Source organism: Colossoma macropomum, unplaced genomic scaffold (genome assembly GCF_904425465.1).
Source record: "Colossoma macropomum unplaced genomic scaffold, Colossoma_macropomum, whole genome shotgun sequence".
Lineage (NCBI taxonomy): Eukaryota > Metazoa > Chordata > Actinopteri > Characiformes > Serrasalmidae > Colossoma > Colossoma macropomum.
Genome location: NW_023494784.1, coordinates 25,364,047 through 25,381,050, shown reverse-complemented (window position 1 = coordinate 25,381,050; position 17,004 = coordinate 25,364,047). Strand labels below are relative to the sequence as shown.

The window sequence follows — 17,004 nt, the reverse complement described above, 5'->3', positions numbered from 1 at the left end:
GGATTAGCTGTAGTATGTGTCTCTCATTCAGTCACACTGTAATTCAGGTCTGATCTTTATAAAGGGTCTAATCAGACGTGCTCATCTTGGATCAAATTCAACTGTCCCAAATCCTGTACATACTCCTGTGTCAGAAGAAAGGTTACTTCACAGGTGGTGTTTGCCCCAGTACAAACACTGTAAACGTACCCTCAAAGGAACAATGTGGTCCTTAAGGTCTAATACTGAAATAACTTTTAAACTTACATTACATTCCCTTTCTCATGCTAAAGGGGCATATTTGAACCTTTTCCTAACTGTACATTTTAAAGTAGAAAAATAAAATAAGCCTGGAGTCAAGACAAAAACTGGTGCAATTACGTTCCCTAAAGAAAGTGAACAAAAGCACAACAAATTTATAAACATAATCCTGTCCTGGAATATTTCATAAATACCCTAATTTTCTAATACAAGAAGCACAAATCAAAGACTTGAGCAGTAAATGCAACAAAATTACAGCGGCTTTACTGAGAGTATAAGAGTTATGCAAATATGATCAGCTTTCACAAAGCAAGTTAATGCTCAGAGCATATTTGTGTGCTGTGTAATTACAGTATTGCCCGTTTGTGCTGTGAATGCATCTAGATCATTTTGACATGTCATGTGACATGGCATAAAATTCTGGCTAACATCCAAGGAACACTTTACAAGGGAACATTTAATTAAGTGCATCCTGCCAACTCGAAGTTCCTCCTGGATATAATTTCATTTCTTGGCATTCTGGTCAAAGCGTGTGTGTGTATCTATCTATCTATCTATCTATCTAATCTATCTATGTGTGTGCATATATATATATATATATATATATATATATATATATATATATATATATATATATATATGTATATATGTATGTATGTATGTATGTATATGTATATGTGTATATATATGTATATGTGTGTGTGTGTGTGTGACTAATAATTGACTAATGTCTGTGTGGGCCAGCGTGGCAGGGCCTTTACATCAAGTTGTTGATGAAAGACTAAAAGTCTATTGTTTGTTGCCAGGACTCTCTTGAGCATCCTATTTGGTCTAATAAATGAACATACACATTTTTTGAATACTGCAAGGGTGTCCTTGCTAATTTATTTTGGCCTCTTCTTGGCTTCAGGCTTATTAGGTCTTCAGAGCATGTGCGAATTTGAATACTGTAAATCACACCACTGGAAAGTGAGAGCTCACATCATTGGTTCACTAATTTGCTTCTCAAATTCACTAATGGTACACTTTTCAATAATACTTTGACTTTAGAAAGCGTGCGTGTGATGGTTTTGCATCTTAAATAACAGCAGTCATTTTACAGCCTGCGGTTGTTCCACTCACTGCCAACAGGTGGCAGCATATTCATGTTAAAATTTCAAGCATGTGTGCGCTTGCAGGTTGGGGTTCAAATTACAGAAAAATGATCTATGTATTTTTATGAAAGTCTTCAGTATTTATGAGGCTATTCATGAAGACTTGACATATTAAAATAAGTTGTATGTCCCACTGAAGATTGAGGTTGTTTAGTTTTGTGTGTTACACTCGGAGCGAAATGCATTGTTCCTCCTCTAACCGGAATCTCCTTATGAGGAAGCCGCGTTCTGAATATATTATGCGTGTTGGGTCGACTGAGCTTGAAGTGGAGGCGTTACCGCATAAATTAGTCAAATCCGTTTCTCCCTCTACCAATAGGGTGCTGAGCTGCGCTGTTTTTCTTGGATAAATTATGCAAATAGCCCAGGCTGCAGATTTTCACCAGAGCAGGGATGAGCTGACCTTGGAGATTCTTTGTGCAGCCGTGGTGGATGTATGGTCTCCTGAAACGCAGGGCTTTCTTTACGAAGGTCCCCTTTTCACGCCGTTTGACCGCTGAAACCTGGGGCAGAGCTATGTAACACTCGCTCAATCCAAAGAGCTTTTATTTTCTCGCCTCCGCGTCGGTATATATGGATGAAATAGCATGAATTCTCAGTGCTACTCGGTGGCGATGGATCTTGGTGTATGTCAGCTGAGAAATTTTTCAATATCGTTTTTATCATCGTTGCTGGGAACCGAAACTTCGTCCGTGAGGCTCGACAATAGGTAAAATAATAAACGTGTGTTTTAAGAGGGAATGCCTTAATCTCTAGGTGGTGTAGCAAGAGATGCACCACATTCACTGTATGCAGCCTTCAGTGATTGTCCACCTGGTCCTAAGGTTAAAATAATACAACAACGTGGTTAATCACTTTAATCGAAGCCTGCTGGTTTTGTTTTAATCGAGTTTCCGTGTCCATTTCCATGCTAAATCAGTGTAGGCTAGACTGCTTGCCCTTGTACTCGATGCCTTTCCTCTTGATGCTACGTGTATATGTATATATGTGGTTAAAAATATGCAAATATAGTTTTGCAATTTGTTCTTTTTCTCCAGTTGTCTATTTTACGATAGATGCCCTTGGACACGTTTTTTGTTCTCGTAAATAGAAAGAGCAGTCAGTTAATAGCAGTGTCCTGTTAGCATCTCACGACCAAAGAGAAAATCTTTGTCTTAAATGTGTAGTATTTGTACACAGTGGGCTGCTGTGTTTTTGGCCTTGGGTTTTTACTCTGGGATTAATGATTTGCTTTGTTGGATTTGTTTTTCAGTTCTTCGGGTGCCAGTGTTGTGGCCATAGACAACAAAATCGAACAAGCAATGGTAAGTGTGCTTTAATTTCTTACTACACATAATAAAGCAGCTTTATCAGCTAAATCTGGTGGTACATTTTGATTGGTAATACTTACAGTCTTGTTTTAGCGTCCGCGGTAACTGAATGAATTACATAATCAACATTGGCACACCAGAGCAGAGCTCAGGCAGACATCGCCTTCTGCTCACGGCGCTTTGACGCTGCACTGTTCTTCCTAATGTCTTAGTTGGTCTCATTCAGGCATGTCGTTGTGTTGTAACTGGATACTGGCGTTAGAAGTGATGGAGCTCCGATATTTTCTCGGCAGCTCCTTGAATACAGTTTAACTCCACACGTTTCAGGAATTTAACGACCACTTCTTGATCGCGCGCGTGTGGTGGTTAACAGTTTAGAGCTAGCAGTTAGCTTTCCAGGTTGATATTGCTCGGATAGTAAACTAATGTGCTGAAATGTGTGGGGAAAACAGAGAATAGTTCAGTTGTGTCTGAATCTGTCTGAATGTGTGGACTCCGCTCACGCCACTCTGTGCTTCGTTACTGTTGCTAGGCAAAGCTCGAAGCTTTTACACCCAGTTAAAAATATCTCGGGCTCTGATTGGCTGGGCTCAGAGTGGGCCGGCCATTTTGTTATGTCGATGACGCTGTGCTGTAGTGAAGCCCAGTGGAGGTGTGCAGGTGGCCCCTCTCTGACTTCACTGAGCGCCCGGTCAGATTCACTCTGAGAGTTTCTCACACACTGCGATTGATTTATTTATATGTTGTAATAATTACAGTGTTTCCAGTCCACATTATCTATGCTGCACGTAGAGAAGTAGCTGGAATAGTGATGATATAAAACGATCAATGTACATTCTGTCAGAAAAAAAGGTCCAAAATTACCAAACTTAGAATGAAATCTTACATTAAAGGTTAAGAATGTTTTGTTTTTTTTCTATATATATATATATATATATATATATATATATATATATATATGTGATGTGTGATGTGTGTGTGTGTGTGTGTGTGTGTGTGTGTGTGTGTATATATATATATATATCTCCACATTTTCTAAGGTGCTTATCACACACAGACACCCACGCACACAAAAAAAGTTAATGTAATTCAAAGTTCATGTAATGACATTATACAAAGTGATTTTGGACTGTTTTCTTGATGCATAAATAAAAACACCAAAAATTGAGGTACACGGTTTTGAAACAGTGAAACGTATTTGATATGTGTTTGCTATCGTTCATATCTCTGATTGTACTGAACTCTGTATCCTCCAATGTTTATTCTTTGATTTCAGGATCTAGTGAAGAGTCACTTGATGTATGCTGTTCGGGAGGAGGTGGAGGTCTTGAAAGAACAGATCAAAGAACTAATAGAAAGAAACTCTCAATTGGAGCAGGAAAACAACCTGCTGAAGAACCTAGCCAGTCCGGAGCAGCTTGCACAGTTCCAGGCACAAGTTCAAAGTGGCTCACCACCATCATCCACACAGGGGGCGCAGCAGCCAGCCGTGGCCCAGCTCTCTGCACAGAACTCTGGACCCTCAGCATAGCACACAAGTGTTCCCTGTGATGGGGACTGAGTGGTTAACCGAACTGAAACAGACTGATGTTAAAGATCAAGTATGCCTCACTCACAGGAGGATTCTTTCAGAAAAATTTGCACATATTTAAAGTCTCAAAACTTGACAAAGGCTACAATGAGACGCTGTACACACTTACTGACAGTCCAGTACGTTGTTAACATGTTGGATATTGCCAAACTCCATGGACTGTGACTGTCAGTTGGGAGGAAAAATCAAGATGGACACAACTCAAAAGAATCACTGTGCCTGTGTCTAAAGGATTTTAAGTGATGTCGTTTTTCAGTGGTAAATCTGGCTTTGTAAGGGTGTTTCCATGCCTCGCTTACTTTTGTAGTGGAAATGCTGACCACAGTCTTATTTTTTTAGGCTGCAAAAAGCAAGCACTTTAATGATGACGAATGTGACAAGTCTTTGATGAACAACTAATCAGTGCAGCATCACGTATGAGGAAGGTGAATGAGATTTTGACCCCAATATTTGCATTAGTGTCATCATTATACCTGGGTGAATGAAGGGAGTAAAGTTGCCTAAGAGGAGATAATAATTTACAGTATTTAAGACTGAATTCATCTTTCTCTCTATTGTGGCTTCACAGCTGCTTTACCAGTGCAGTGGCACTCGCAGGAATCAGAGGAAAAAGGCAATGAGATGAGTTGAATGAGTGAAAGGGGGAAGGCTCTTGTATATTCTTGTATATTTAGTGTAAGTAATATGTAAAATAGTGATATTGCGAGAAACACTAAGAGACGCTATTTAGGTTGTACAAACTAAAGATGAGGTTGTTGGCTTGCCTGAGACATTTGACCATCTTTTTTATGCTGTTATACATGAATGGACGTAACAGTCTTAGAATATTTACATGAAAAAGACAACTACTCAACTTCTTGGCTGTGTTAATACCTACTGTAAACCACTGTTCACTTGAAGTTATTTGAAGTATATTGCACCCATGTGATTTCTGTTTCCATTTTGACAGTGAAGTAATCTGGAGATCAAACCTTTAACTTACAGTTATTCTGAATATCATTACAATCTGATATGCATTATTATTATTGCATTATATGTATAAGTTGTATGCTTAGGAGATAAGGTGTAAAATAGTTCAATTGCACTTCACAACTTTCAATAAAATGTTTAAGGAACAATGACTGAGAATATAAGGCTTATGTATGAATGCTATGCTGTGGGTTTCTTCAGAATCTTTAAGAACTGTAAGCAGAAACAACAGATTTGGCACCACCATGGTTATCAAAGATGATCACGTAAGCTCAACAAACTTCTATTTCATTTATTGTTGGCACTGGCTCATGACTTCAGTTGCAAAGCAAGAGTTTCATAAAACAGTTTTAAAGGCTGTGGTCCTGCTGTGAACAACTGGAGCTGCCCAGTCGGCGGCTCTTGCTTGATTTATCCAGTGAATTCTGAATAACGGCCAGTTTTGCTGTTTGGTGGCACGTTCCAATTTCTTTTGTTTCGTTTACCTAATATTGTACTTCCGCAGCCTCTGGAAAAACTCAGATCTGCTCTCTTGAAACAAAAAACCTGAGGGTTTTCTGTATTTGCAGAAGCAGAAGTGATACCAGACACTTCCCAAATGTGTAATTTATTTGAAAAAGTTCTTACAGGACAAATATAGAAACAGATTGTGGCACATAGTTAATGATCACAAAAGCACGCTATCTATTGCAGAAACAAATATGATCCATGATGTGACATAAGGGGGCAACGCCAGCCACAATGGTTCTGTAGAAAAGCACTTGTTCCTGTGGTCCTGGTACATTGTAAACAAGTGATTGACGATGTTCTGTACTGTACACAGGACTTGGCTCCTTAGCATACAGCTCACATTCAGAATCCTAAAGCCTCCAGGTTTCCCACAGATTGTGCATCACAGCCTTGGCTCTCATGGGCGTGTAAGGTAGAGGACGCGGACCGTGCTGGAGCTCATATGCCCATCCGGATGCTCTGAATGATCTGAAAGATGGCTGAGAAGAAACGAGAGAGGTAAGGAATAACTCACATCCAGGAGAGTTCCAACTCAATTACAGCATTATTTTGTCTCCATCACAGCATGCATGATGCCCTAACTGGGAGGTTTAAACAGCATACGAGTCGATTAATAAGAGTGTTAAATTATACCTGAACCACAAACAACAAATACGAAGAGTGCCAAAAGCCACGGCCCCACTGGATATTTCTCCTCTTGTGGTCGCTACAAGGTAATCAGAAAACAAGAAAATGGCCTTCAGCACAACAGAAGTACTACTGAACACTTGATTTCTGCATGTCTGGATTGGGTTATTTTCCCCTAGGATCTGAAAAAGGTACGCAATCTGTCAAACAGTGATTATTTCATTTGAGAAATCTGGCTTTATCATAGTTCTATTCAATTTCATTCATTTTGAAACTGTCAATTTGTGTTAAATTCACAGACATTACGCAAGTATTTGCTACACACTTAGATATCTATACATTTTTTTCAAACAAAATTTAGATGCCTCCTAAGCCCTGTGCACTTAACATCTTAAATTGTATCAGTCCCCCAAGTTTAGGTGCACTTTTAAACAACTCAGGTTTTAAAGCTGTAGCATTCACACCTGGGCCAGTATTCAAGCTTCTCAAAGTGGGAGTGCTGATCTAGGACCTGTTACTGTCATTGTAAATAAGAGAGGGATCTGATCTTAGATCAGAAAAGCTTTATGAATATGGGCCCTGACACTTGTTGCCATGTGTCCACTGGCTCCAAACAACTACTATGTGGTATGGTTGAAATGTGGCTGCTACTTTCCAGTGACTTTGACCTCTGCAATGTCCTTGGATTTAATGCATTTTCAGTGTGTCATCATTGAAAATAACAGAGAAATTGTCCCTAGAACAGTGGACATTACAATGCTACAGCATTCAGCCACTGAACAGTTATAGGCAAAGGTCTGAACACCCACTGTCAAATTATATATTTTGTAAAAATTAAAATAAGTTGACACAACCCTCAGGGAACACAATTAAATATGGCATTTTCATGACAAATTTGGTGTAAAATTTCTATTTTTTGCTTATTTTAACATTGTGGAAAAAACAGAATAAAATGTCCCATCATTTTTGCACAAGCCACATTATTTATTTTTTTCCAAAATATTCCAAAATTCAGAAAATCCAAACATGAATTCTGCATTAAAATGGGAAGCAGTATGTTCTCTGAAGTGGATGTGAACTAACTTTCACTTAGAAAATCAACAAAACGTTTTGAACTAAAATTTTAGTTAAATGAAACATTGATATTTACATCCTGCCTTATTATAACAAACTGACATTTTGGAGGATCATCACACAGTTAACTATAAAGATGACTGAACTCTGAAGAAGTTAAATGCAGTCAATGTTTTGTAACAGCCTGTTATGACTGGCTACTCTCCAGCATCTTATTCACTTACTCAAACACACTTAAGTGCCCAATGACATGATAATGAACTGTTATACGCTGGCAGCTCCAAGTTATTACTTGCTTTATTGCTCCCCATGAAGGAAAATGGAATGCAGCATGAAAAATGTGAAAACCATTTTGAAATTACACTATCAGTAAAAACATTTAGATACACCAACTAAAAGAACAAAAATATTTTCCACATTTTAGAATAACAATTTATAAATCAAAACTATAAAATAATTATAAAAGAATTATCTGGGAAACTTGGCCTTAAGAACACCCTTATGTTGAAAATAGGCTGAGCACTGGTTAGCTACCTGAAATCCACTTGGTGGAGTTTTTAAAAAAAATAATAAGTTTTTAAACTTGCTCTGGAAATAAATTCAAACATCTTCACATTTTGCATTTGGCTTACAAACAAATTAAATGTGTTTAAATAAACCTTTAGATAAAAATGTATTTACAATCACGTGCATAACATTCAATCGGGTGTGTCCAAACATTTGACTGGTAGTTTATGTAAACAGAGGAAGCCTTAGTTCAGGCCACAACACAAAGGAAAGGACCTCTTAAAATACAGCACTATCTTACAAGCAAACATTACTCAGCACTTCACAGACACCATAAAAACACAGCCAAAGACAATAAGAGATAGAACCAGCCTGCTGGTACTTGAACGGTGCTAACATTGCTGGTTATTGTTCATATTTAGAATGAAAATACCTGTGAGACAAAGGACTGTCTGGACCTGGATTTCTTGTAATTAGGGACCCTGAACTGACAGCCTGAGGGCAGACAGCTGGAAACTGAATGTAAACCGGGTGATATCCGTCTAACAAGATACTGTCTGCGTCTATGTATTTAATAATTTTTTAATAACATGGCTGAGACACACTGGACATCCATGGTGTGACAATCCCACTGGAAATGGCATCTCTTCTCTCTTAACGAGAAAGATTGATTCTAATAGGGTGGAACATGGAGTCCAGGTGATAGCGTTGGCTGGCAATCGAGGAACTGAGGCAAGCACCATACAGTGTGTTCAGTCCCCTCTCTTGCCTTTAGCTTTACAGTAAGGCAGCAGTGCCACTTGCACTTACACCATGAAATGTGTCTTTTTAAGAGGTAAAAACTATCTGTGACCTGTTTGATTTTGGGCTAAAGTCTATGGTAACCATGCAAATTCAACAACACCTGCCACACGGATAAAACAACACTGTTCACCTGCACTGTGTCTTAATGGACAACATATTTCATTTCAACAAGTCTCTGACTATGTACACCTCTTACTAGTTGCCATACTGTATTGTCAGCCCTCACTGTAATGTCCAAACAGTTATGTAGGCCTAATTACGCTGAACGTGGCCATATGTATTGCCACATATGAGAGGGCGTGACCACTGGCTTGCACTGCAGTTTACAAAAGCCTTATGTACAAATGCATTTATTTCAGCCCTTCAGCTTAGGTTTAGTATCACTACTGCATTGACAGCTGAACAGAGGCCTTTAGCAAAAAGCCAATAAGGTTTGTGCGAAACGACTGCATAATTTAACCATTCTCTGGCTACATCATCTGGAATAGAGTAACCTACCACTAGGACTAATAACCTGATGTAGACGTCAATAATCTGATGAAGACTATGATGGACTCCTAATGGCTCCTCAAACGACTATCAGGCTGTATGGATATTAAAACTTTCTATCTGGAAAACCTAAACAGGCTTTGTAGGCACGAACAGTGACTTAATAGTAAGCTCGGTTTAACGCCGTCGTGATAAACGAGTGATGACAGATGAATGCCAAATCACTAGCTGACTAACGTTATCGCTTTCAAAAACAGACATCTGAGCACGATATCCTGCTCAATACCGACGAATTATCACAGAGCACATTAAAATCCACGTCTTACCAGCGTCTTAGCAACGTTGCCCCTCTGAGTGATGTTTTTGCTGTGCTTCTCGTTGGCCATCCGAATCCTTTGTTTGGCTACCATCTTCCGTTCCGATTAGGCGGATCAATAACTCGACACCGTAAAAACCACACCGTATAGCTTTATGTGTGGAGATGCTTAACCTCTATTTCTAGCACCTGCTCCCCGAAAAGCCAGATAGAAGAGGGAAGAGCGCCTCCATAAAAAAAACGAGTGAAGGGGCGAGCAAGACACTAACTGAAGCTCTCCTTCATTTCTCGGTTCTAGCCTTCCTAGCCTTCTGCTCATTACCCTGGCTGACCAGTTCTGTTCTTATTATAATTCTTAGAGACGGGCTGTTCTGAACCGGTGGAGTTTCACTCTTGAAATAGAGACACATCAGCTGTATGAATCACCAGCCCTCTAATTTAGTTAGCTAGCCCGGCATTGTCCTACAACATTTTACCACAGAGGTGACGTTATTACTTTAATGTGTCGTTGCTCTTGTGGATAAGCAGTGGCGTGCCTGTGGCAGAAGTTTCCCCATGTGTTGGGAAAACGATTTATGTTCGATTATCTTGTCTCTGTGATCGGTATACGTCACGCCGAAAGGAGATTTCCACTTGTTGTGAAGGAGTGAAATAAATCAGTTGAGAATAGTGTTTCTGCAGCAGAGCTCTAAAGAGATAAGAACGGTTGCTTAGCAACTGCATTGAGGCTGTGTGAGCAGCATCTGCCTTTACAGTGCAGGAAGCTAATTCACTGGCCAAAGGAATGCACATTACAACATCACCAAAAAGAAAAACTGCATTTTATCACACACATAATCAAGCACAATGCTCTCACACTTAGAGGAAAGCAGCTATAAAGCTATAAAACAGCTAATATGGTGTCATTTTGAATGAATCACACTCACAAACGACTAGCCTGTCCCAGCTAACCAATTAGCTTTGCTGTTTAAAGCTTTAAATTGTGGTTCATCACTGATTTTAGTCTTCACAGCTGGCATTTAGCCTGAACATTGCATATTTTGAGCTTTACAATGGCGCATGTGATGGTTTCTCCTGCTAAGATATGCCTCCCTGACAGCATTAGTATTAGTTTCCCTAAAAGACCTGTAGTTTCATTTTTAGGCGAAAATCTGAAACTATCATAAACTGTCTCAGGCAGCGTATTTGTACCCATTTCTTGAGTGAGGTAGCTTTTTAGAGGCATCTTAAGGCAACTTCACACGTTTCCTATCACCACAAGTCAACAATTCTGACTCAGTAAGTTTCTCTACAACAGAGCATTTCACATCAAATATTCTTAATGACTTTGTTTACATGTTAATGATTTAATAATTTTGAAGTGGAGTACCCCAGTAAGCAGAAATACTAAAGAAAGTGTGTATTGCAGCAGCAAGCCTGTACTGCCAGGTCTAGGGCTACTCGCAGATGGAATTCTCATTACAGTGTAACCAAAAAGAAGAAGGATTGGACATGATTATACATGATAGACTTTGTTATCCTTTACACACACATATCTGTCTATAATGAGGTCCCTGCCCTCAGAGAATTGCAGCTTCAAAGGCAGTCCCCCTTTATGTCTCATGCTAGTGCATTAAGTTAGAGGCTTATTCACTGTCTCATAATACTGACTGGTTGCCCCTTTCCCCTTTTTATGTAGCAGCCAACATAGCAGCACTAGACTGGGATCACACTAATTATAAGGTCAGACATTTTCCTCTTCTTTTCACCACTGAGTTATTCTCTTGGTTTTTGTGTTTATTTGTCTCAAGATATGGCACATGGTTTGAATTCTAGGTCGCGTTACTTCACACAGAAAAACAAAACCAGCAAGAAAACAGATGCATCAGACAAGGAGAGGAGTAGGCAGTCCGATGCCTTCTGTCAGCAAGTAAAAGTCACTCAGTAGTTGGTAACTCATCCACTGTTGGAGCCACAAATTCTGTTTTTCTCTCGCTGTCACAGATTTCTTTTTCACACGTCCACAAGCATTATTTTTCCCCAGAATGCAGAAGCTCACTGTGAACAGGTGGGCATCCACATCCTTCTTCTGCTTTTGCTCCTCTCTTCCCTCTCATCTGCCCTCAGCACAATGGCCTTCTGTCTCAAGTCCCTGAACACAACACAGGCATCAAAACAAGATCATTGCCCTATCTGTTTGTACTTTCCCAGGAATATTCCCCATTAAGTTTCAACAAAAGACTCTCAGTTCTCTTGAGAACATTTCATTTTGTCTTCAATCATTGTGTTTGTGAAAATTGTCTCTGGCTAAGAATTTATCTCCGGCAGGCTCCTGTAGCACAATCCAGTCGCCTGACTGAAAGTACGCCACTGTGGCCGGGTGGCAAAAACCCATGGAATATTCAAGAATGTTGTTTTTGAGCTGAAATTGGAGGAAGTGTCTGACCTAGATTCAGATCTGTTTACCCTCAAATTACCCCCCATAATTATGCTCTTAATCTCAAAGAAATACATCTGTGTCCTCTGCAAGTAATGTTCAGGTAAGGAAAACATGCTAATCCAAGCAAGCAAAAAAGTGGTATTGCAACTTTGAAACTTAAGGCCTGTCAAAAAACTGACAACATGTCATGAATAGTTAGATGTGAAGCAGATAGAAATGTCAGAGTGCAAAAAACAGCATACCTGCTGTGCTTACTCACAAATACACACCCACAAACAAACAAAAACAGGTCGGTCATTGAGAGCATCATGCTGAAACAAACAGCATTTGATCACTTCAGGAAAAAAAGCAGTGTTGAAAGATGACTTGCATTTAATGTTTTCATATTTTCAGCTGATAGTTTATATTAAACTGAATAATGATAGTACTAATTAAAATCATACAAAACAGGCCCAAATACAAAAAAATGTTTAAAAAAAAAAAGACCTTTAGCAGTTATCTGAAACTGTCATGGCCTAGCAGAGTGAAGGTAGTGATTGATGTGAAGAGAGTGATTTGGAGATTCCCCCCACTCTCATATCTTTCATCTTTTATGCAAATTTGATTACAGGAGATAATCTATATCCTTTCCAGAGTAATCAAGAATGCATTGCCAATGCATTACAGTATTTGCCGTGGGCTATACCGTGCACTTGATTAGGAACACCTGTACACCTACTCATTCATCTTTTTATCTAATCAGCTAATAGTATGGCAGCAATGCAGTGCTTAAAATCACATAGATACGGAAACACCTTTTTAATGAGAGAGGCCAACGGAGAGTGACAATACTGGTTTGAGCTGACAGAAAGGCTATGGTAACTCAGATAACCACTCTGTACAATTGTGGTAAGCAGAAAAGCACCTCAGAATGCTCAGCATGTCGGACCTTAAGGAGAATGGGTACAACAGCAGAAGACCATGTTGGGTTCCACTTTTGTCAGCCAAGAAAAGCTGCACAGGTTCACCAAAACCAGACATTGGAAGACTGGAAAATCATTGCCTGGTCTGATAAATCTTGATATCTGCTGAGGCACTCAGATGGTAGGGTGAGAATTTGGCAAAAACAGCATGAACTCATGCACCCAATCTGCCTTGTGTTAACTGTCTAGGTGGTGTAATGGTAATGAAGGGAAAGAGAAACATTTCAACCATGCAATAAGTCATTCCTAAGACAGAAAAGGTTATGTATATGCTGCCTATTGTCTGAAACATTGTTTAATGATAGTTTTGAGATATGATTGTGCCCTAAAACATGCCTTTTAAATCCATTCATGGCAGAGAGGTACATGCAGAGAGTTGTAAGGCAAAATAGTACCCACGACCCTTGGTTCCTATCACCCCCAGTGTAAAGCAATACGTTTTTTTCTACAATGAACCGTTTCACATCAAAATACTCTGAATTACTTTAAGATGCATACTTAGCAAGTCATTCCTAATCCAGGTGTATCACCATGACAAGACGAAGATACAAAGAATACAAACAGCAACAAATGGATGAACCAATGTCAGGATAAGTTAGCAAACGAAGGTGAAGCTGTCTGTTCTTGTTTGGACCTGGCACATCCTCCTTTGTTCCACTGGAGTTACATCAGCCAGTGCCAGGAGAAGTACAGAAGTAGTCAACATGTATTTTTGTGGGCAAGAGCAGGTTGTGTGAGCCACGTTCCTCCCTCAAACCAGCCAAATTAAGCACAAGCATACGTACAACACAGTCAGCTGGGATTTGGACATGTGAAGCTCCAGCAGATATTTAGGTCATGATGGAAAAGTGGGTTAAGTGCTTCCGCTGGGCTCTGGTGTACCTCCTCACTCTTTCTTTCTCTGGAGGCTAGTGGAGGTGCTTTGTTAGCCCAGCACTGTTTCAGCACGAACTTTGTGGGGGGATACCGTACACTTTTCCCCACTGAACAAGCTGAAGCTCAGAGATCTTTCACAGCTCTGTTCCCAGCACCATCTGGCTCTTTTGTCACCACACGGCCGTCTGGGAGCTATTGTGTCACCTCTGTCTCTCTGGGACAGTCAAATTACAGGTAGCCTGTCTGAGAGGGCTAAGACGGGCTGATTTCTTTGTAGAATGCTGATTGGCCTGGATAATAAGTAAACTAAGAAGTAAATAGGCAAGTCTGCTGATGTACAGCATGGTTTGCTAACTAAACATCCAGATATTGCTATAGAGTTGTGATTTATAAAAAAAAAAAGAGCTATTGCATGAATTTAAACGGGATAAGATCAGGGCATCAAAAACATCTGAAAGTGGACAGTGTTACAGGTACTGACTCCAGGTGTGTGTGATGATATTACTGCTGGATGGTATCAATAAAAAGCAAAATCATCTTTATTCCCAACTCTGTCATGTTATTGCAGTATCCGATGATGTTTAACTTTGCATTAAAGTGAACGTGAATCAGAAACAACAACATATTTACAAATGAAATATGGTATTAGGGAAGGTCTCTGTCATTGTTTCGCACAATGATAAGCAGGGTTGGTGAGAGCGGGAGATGAAACATGATATTATTGGTTAATATTTTTTCCCTGCCCACTAGTGTACGGTGATGTAATCGATACTCAGAAGATGTTTTATCACTGCCAGGTTTAGTAAGCATGGCTAACGTAACACAGCATGCTAATACAACTGAGGCGCTAAATTTCAAACTCCATTTGAGAGAACTCATTTTGAAAAAAATGCTGTTTATGATGTGCTTAATGCCGGTAATATGCATTGTCCAGCTGTCTGGACCTGGCTTGTAACATACGATTACTCATGTTTAGCAAGCTGAGCATTCTCCACAAGGGAGAACTACTTTCGCGTTAGTGGCTTTTGTGTGCATCAATTAGAATGGAGGACTTGCATAAATAAAAACTGTGGAAACAAAGGTTATGATATGAGGAATATTTGTTTCATTGGCTGGCTTGTGGATGACTACTGGGAATGTAGCTGCAGGAGTGCTATGGAAGAATGGAAGTTAGCTTCAGTGACAGCATGAATAGGACAAGGCAGTAGAGTTTGGTATGAGACTGGGCCGCTGTGTCAGAGCGATGAATGAACTGCTCTCCAGTTGGCAAAACCACACCATGCAAATGCCAGGCACATGAACCAACAAAATAAACCAGTCAATTTTGATTTCAGGTTGACTTTAATGAAGTCAGTAAAGCCATATTCCTTTTAATACTGTTACTTCATGCTAGTAGAATGTCATAGCTTGTTTTAATTTAAATTTAGTCTTCTATTCTGCTTGTGTTAAAATTACACAAAGGGACTCTTACATAGTTACATAGAAATCAGATTTCCAGAAAGTAAACTTATTTTGTTTTAATGTACCCCTTAGGCCCTAAGGACCCCTATATGGGGCCACACTGTAGTTTTTCACTCTCAAAACTGCACAAATCACGTTTTATAGTAGGTATTGACATTACAGACATTACTATCTAATAAATCTTATTCATGTTTTATTCATCTTCAGTCTTTATTATCATATTTTAAGATTAAAAACAATAATAAATCTAGGGTTCAAAGGTGTTCACACTGTTCTTTCAAAATAGCCTGAAGCCCTCAGCAAAGGACATACATTCCACTTGGTTTTTCTTACTTAGTAGTACTGCTATATGTATAATTCTATATTGCGTGGCACCAATAACCGTGTATATAGACAGTATATCGCCTAGCACTGCAAGATACATAATCTATTCCTGCAAATATAAGAGCACTAGAGCTCCTACAGCATATTTTGTACTTTGTTGCTGTTTCCTAAAAGCTTGCTTTGGTTGTTATGATCTCTGGATGTTAAAATCATCTCATCGTCTTTGAGGGTTTTTGTTTTGAAGCTGTAATGGAGCAGCAGAGTTTATCTCAGGTTGTTGGGTGCGGTCTCTGGTTCTTCTAGACGTTTTGATTAGGAGTCATTCTTGTTCCACAAGGCCATAAAGAGACAGAGCTGGAGACTGGAGGAGGACAAGAGAAGACAAGTGTGAAAATGATTCCAGTACAACATGTGTCATGACTGTAGGGTAAAGCTTATTGTGAAGAAAAGAATAAAAATATAACCCTTCGAACCGCGTGGGAGGCAGATGCAAACATTTGAAATCGACTCAAGTTGGAAAAGTTTTGTCTGCTGGGAGCTCGCAAGTATATGGTGCTCTATTTGTAGAACTTAGTGATTTATTCAATAGTTACTTTTCACTTGTAAAGTGAGTTCCAGAATCAACAGCGCTTTACTTAGAATAGTGGAAAATTGAAGTGTCAGATAAACATTTCTCTTTGGCTTTGAGCTCTGATGTACTTCGTCAGGAAGGGAAGCTCTTAGAGGAGTCATCTTTACTGAAAAAGAGTCATTATGAAAGCATTGCTCTTTTGAGAGTTCTACTCGCTAAGAGCTGTTTTGACCAGAGACAGATGTGCTGAGAGGTGAGAAATACATTTGTACTCATCATTTGGTGCACAGTCAAAGAGGACTGAGCTTTTAAAGGCCTCTGTAACACATGAAATGGCACAGGACATAAATAATTTCCTTTCAGGTGAGGAGACAGGCCATGAGACCATCTGCTGTTGGCTGTAGTGTATAAACGACCCAACGCAAACACCACCTTGCAGTGGGATCAGCACATATTCAGTACAACTAGGCAACAGATCCCTCCACAGGGCTGTCATAGAGCTTATGCCAATTCGTGTGGCTGTGAGTTCTCAGGTACTGTTTAAAGATTTGGGAAAATGTCACAGGGAGATCTGCACAGCATCATTAGTGACTTTGTCAGGCTTGTGTTTGTAAATGTTTGTTTCCATACCCAGGTAGATGTTTTATTGCTTTAGTAGGTCAGGTTGTCTCAGAGACAGGCAAGGTGGTGAGAGAGAATTAGCGAGAAAGAGAGCGGGCCACAAACCGCTCAAAGGTCATGCATTATTGATTGACTCTGCTGGCTGTAGATTGAGGAAGGAGAGCCAGAGACACCTGAGT

The 17,004-nt window shown here is 39.6% G+C and overlaps 2 protein-coding genes across 4 annotated transcripts in view; one reads left to right on the top strand and one right to left on the bottom strand.

Moving 5' to 3' along the window:
- tsc22d1 (TSC22 domain family, member 1) overlaps positions 1-5,423 on the top strand; it is a 40,509-nt gene extending 35,086 nt beyond the window's left edge. For 2 of the 3 annotated variants that reach the window (XM_036565452.1, XM_036565453.1), the window contains exons 2-3: positions 2,647-2,698; positions 3,981-5,423. In XM_036565452.1, the coding sequence (XP_036421345.1) occupies positions 2,647-2,698; positions 3,981-4,235 (307 nt within the window). In that variant the 3' untranslated portion in view covers positions 4,236-5,423. Of the gene's footprint in view, positions 1-1,780; positions 2,104-2,646; positions 2,699-3,980 lie in introns of those variants that run through there. The other variant, XM_036565455.1, reaches the window with a different exon arrangement.
- A 432-nt stretch (positions 5,424-5,855) lies between these two features.
- On the bottom strand, positions 5,856-10,169 carry serp2 (stress-associated endoplasmic reticulum protein family member 2). Its single transcript, XM_036565459.1, has 3 exons — positions 9,602-10,169; positions 6,408-6,480; positions 5,856-6,253 (listed from the first exon to the last, which is right to left on the bottom strand). The coding sequence occupies exons 1-3, from the start codon at positions 9,683-9,685 to the stop codon at positions 6,213-6,215; spliced, it is 198 nt and encodes a 65-aa protein (XP_036421352.1). The 5' UTR covers positions 9,686-10,169; the 3' UTR covers positions 5,856-6,212.
- Positions 10,170-17,004: the final 6,835 nt, after the last annotated feature.

Coding starts and splice junctions, on each gene's coding strand:
- serp2 (XM_036565459.1), bottom strand. CDS start 9,685: ATGGTAGCCAAACAAAGGATTCGGATGGCCAACGAGAAGCACAGCAAA. Junction 6,481..9,601: donor GCAACGTTGCTAAGACGCTG/GTAAGACGTGGA, acceptor ATTACCTTGTAG/CGACCACAAGAGGAGAAATA. Junction 6,254..6,407: donor ATTTGTTGTTTGTGGTTCAG/GTATAATTTAAC, acceptor GTTTCTTCTCAG/CCATCTTTCAGATCATTCAG.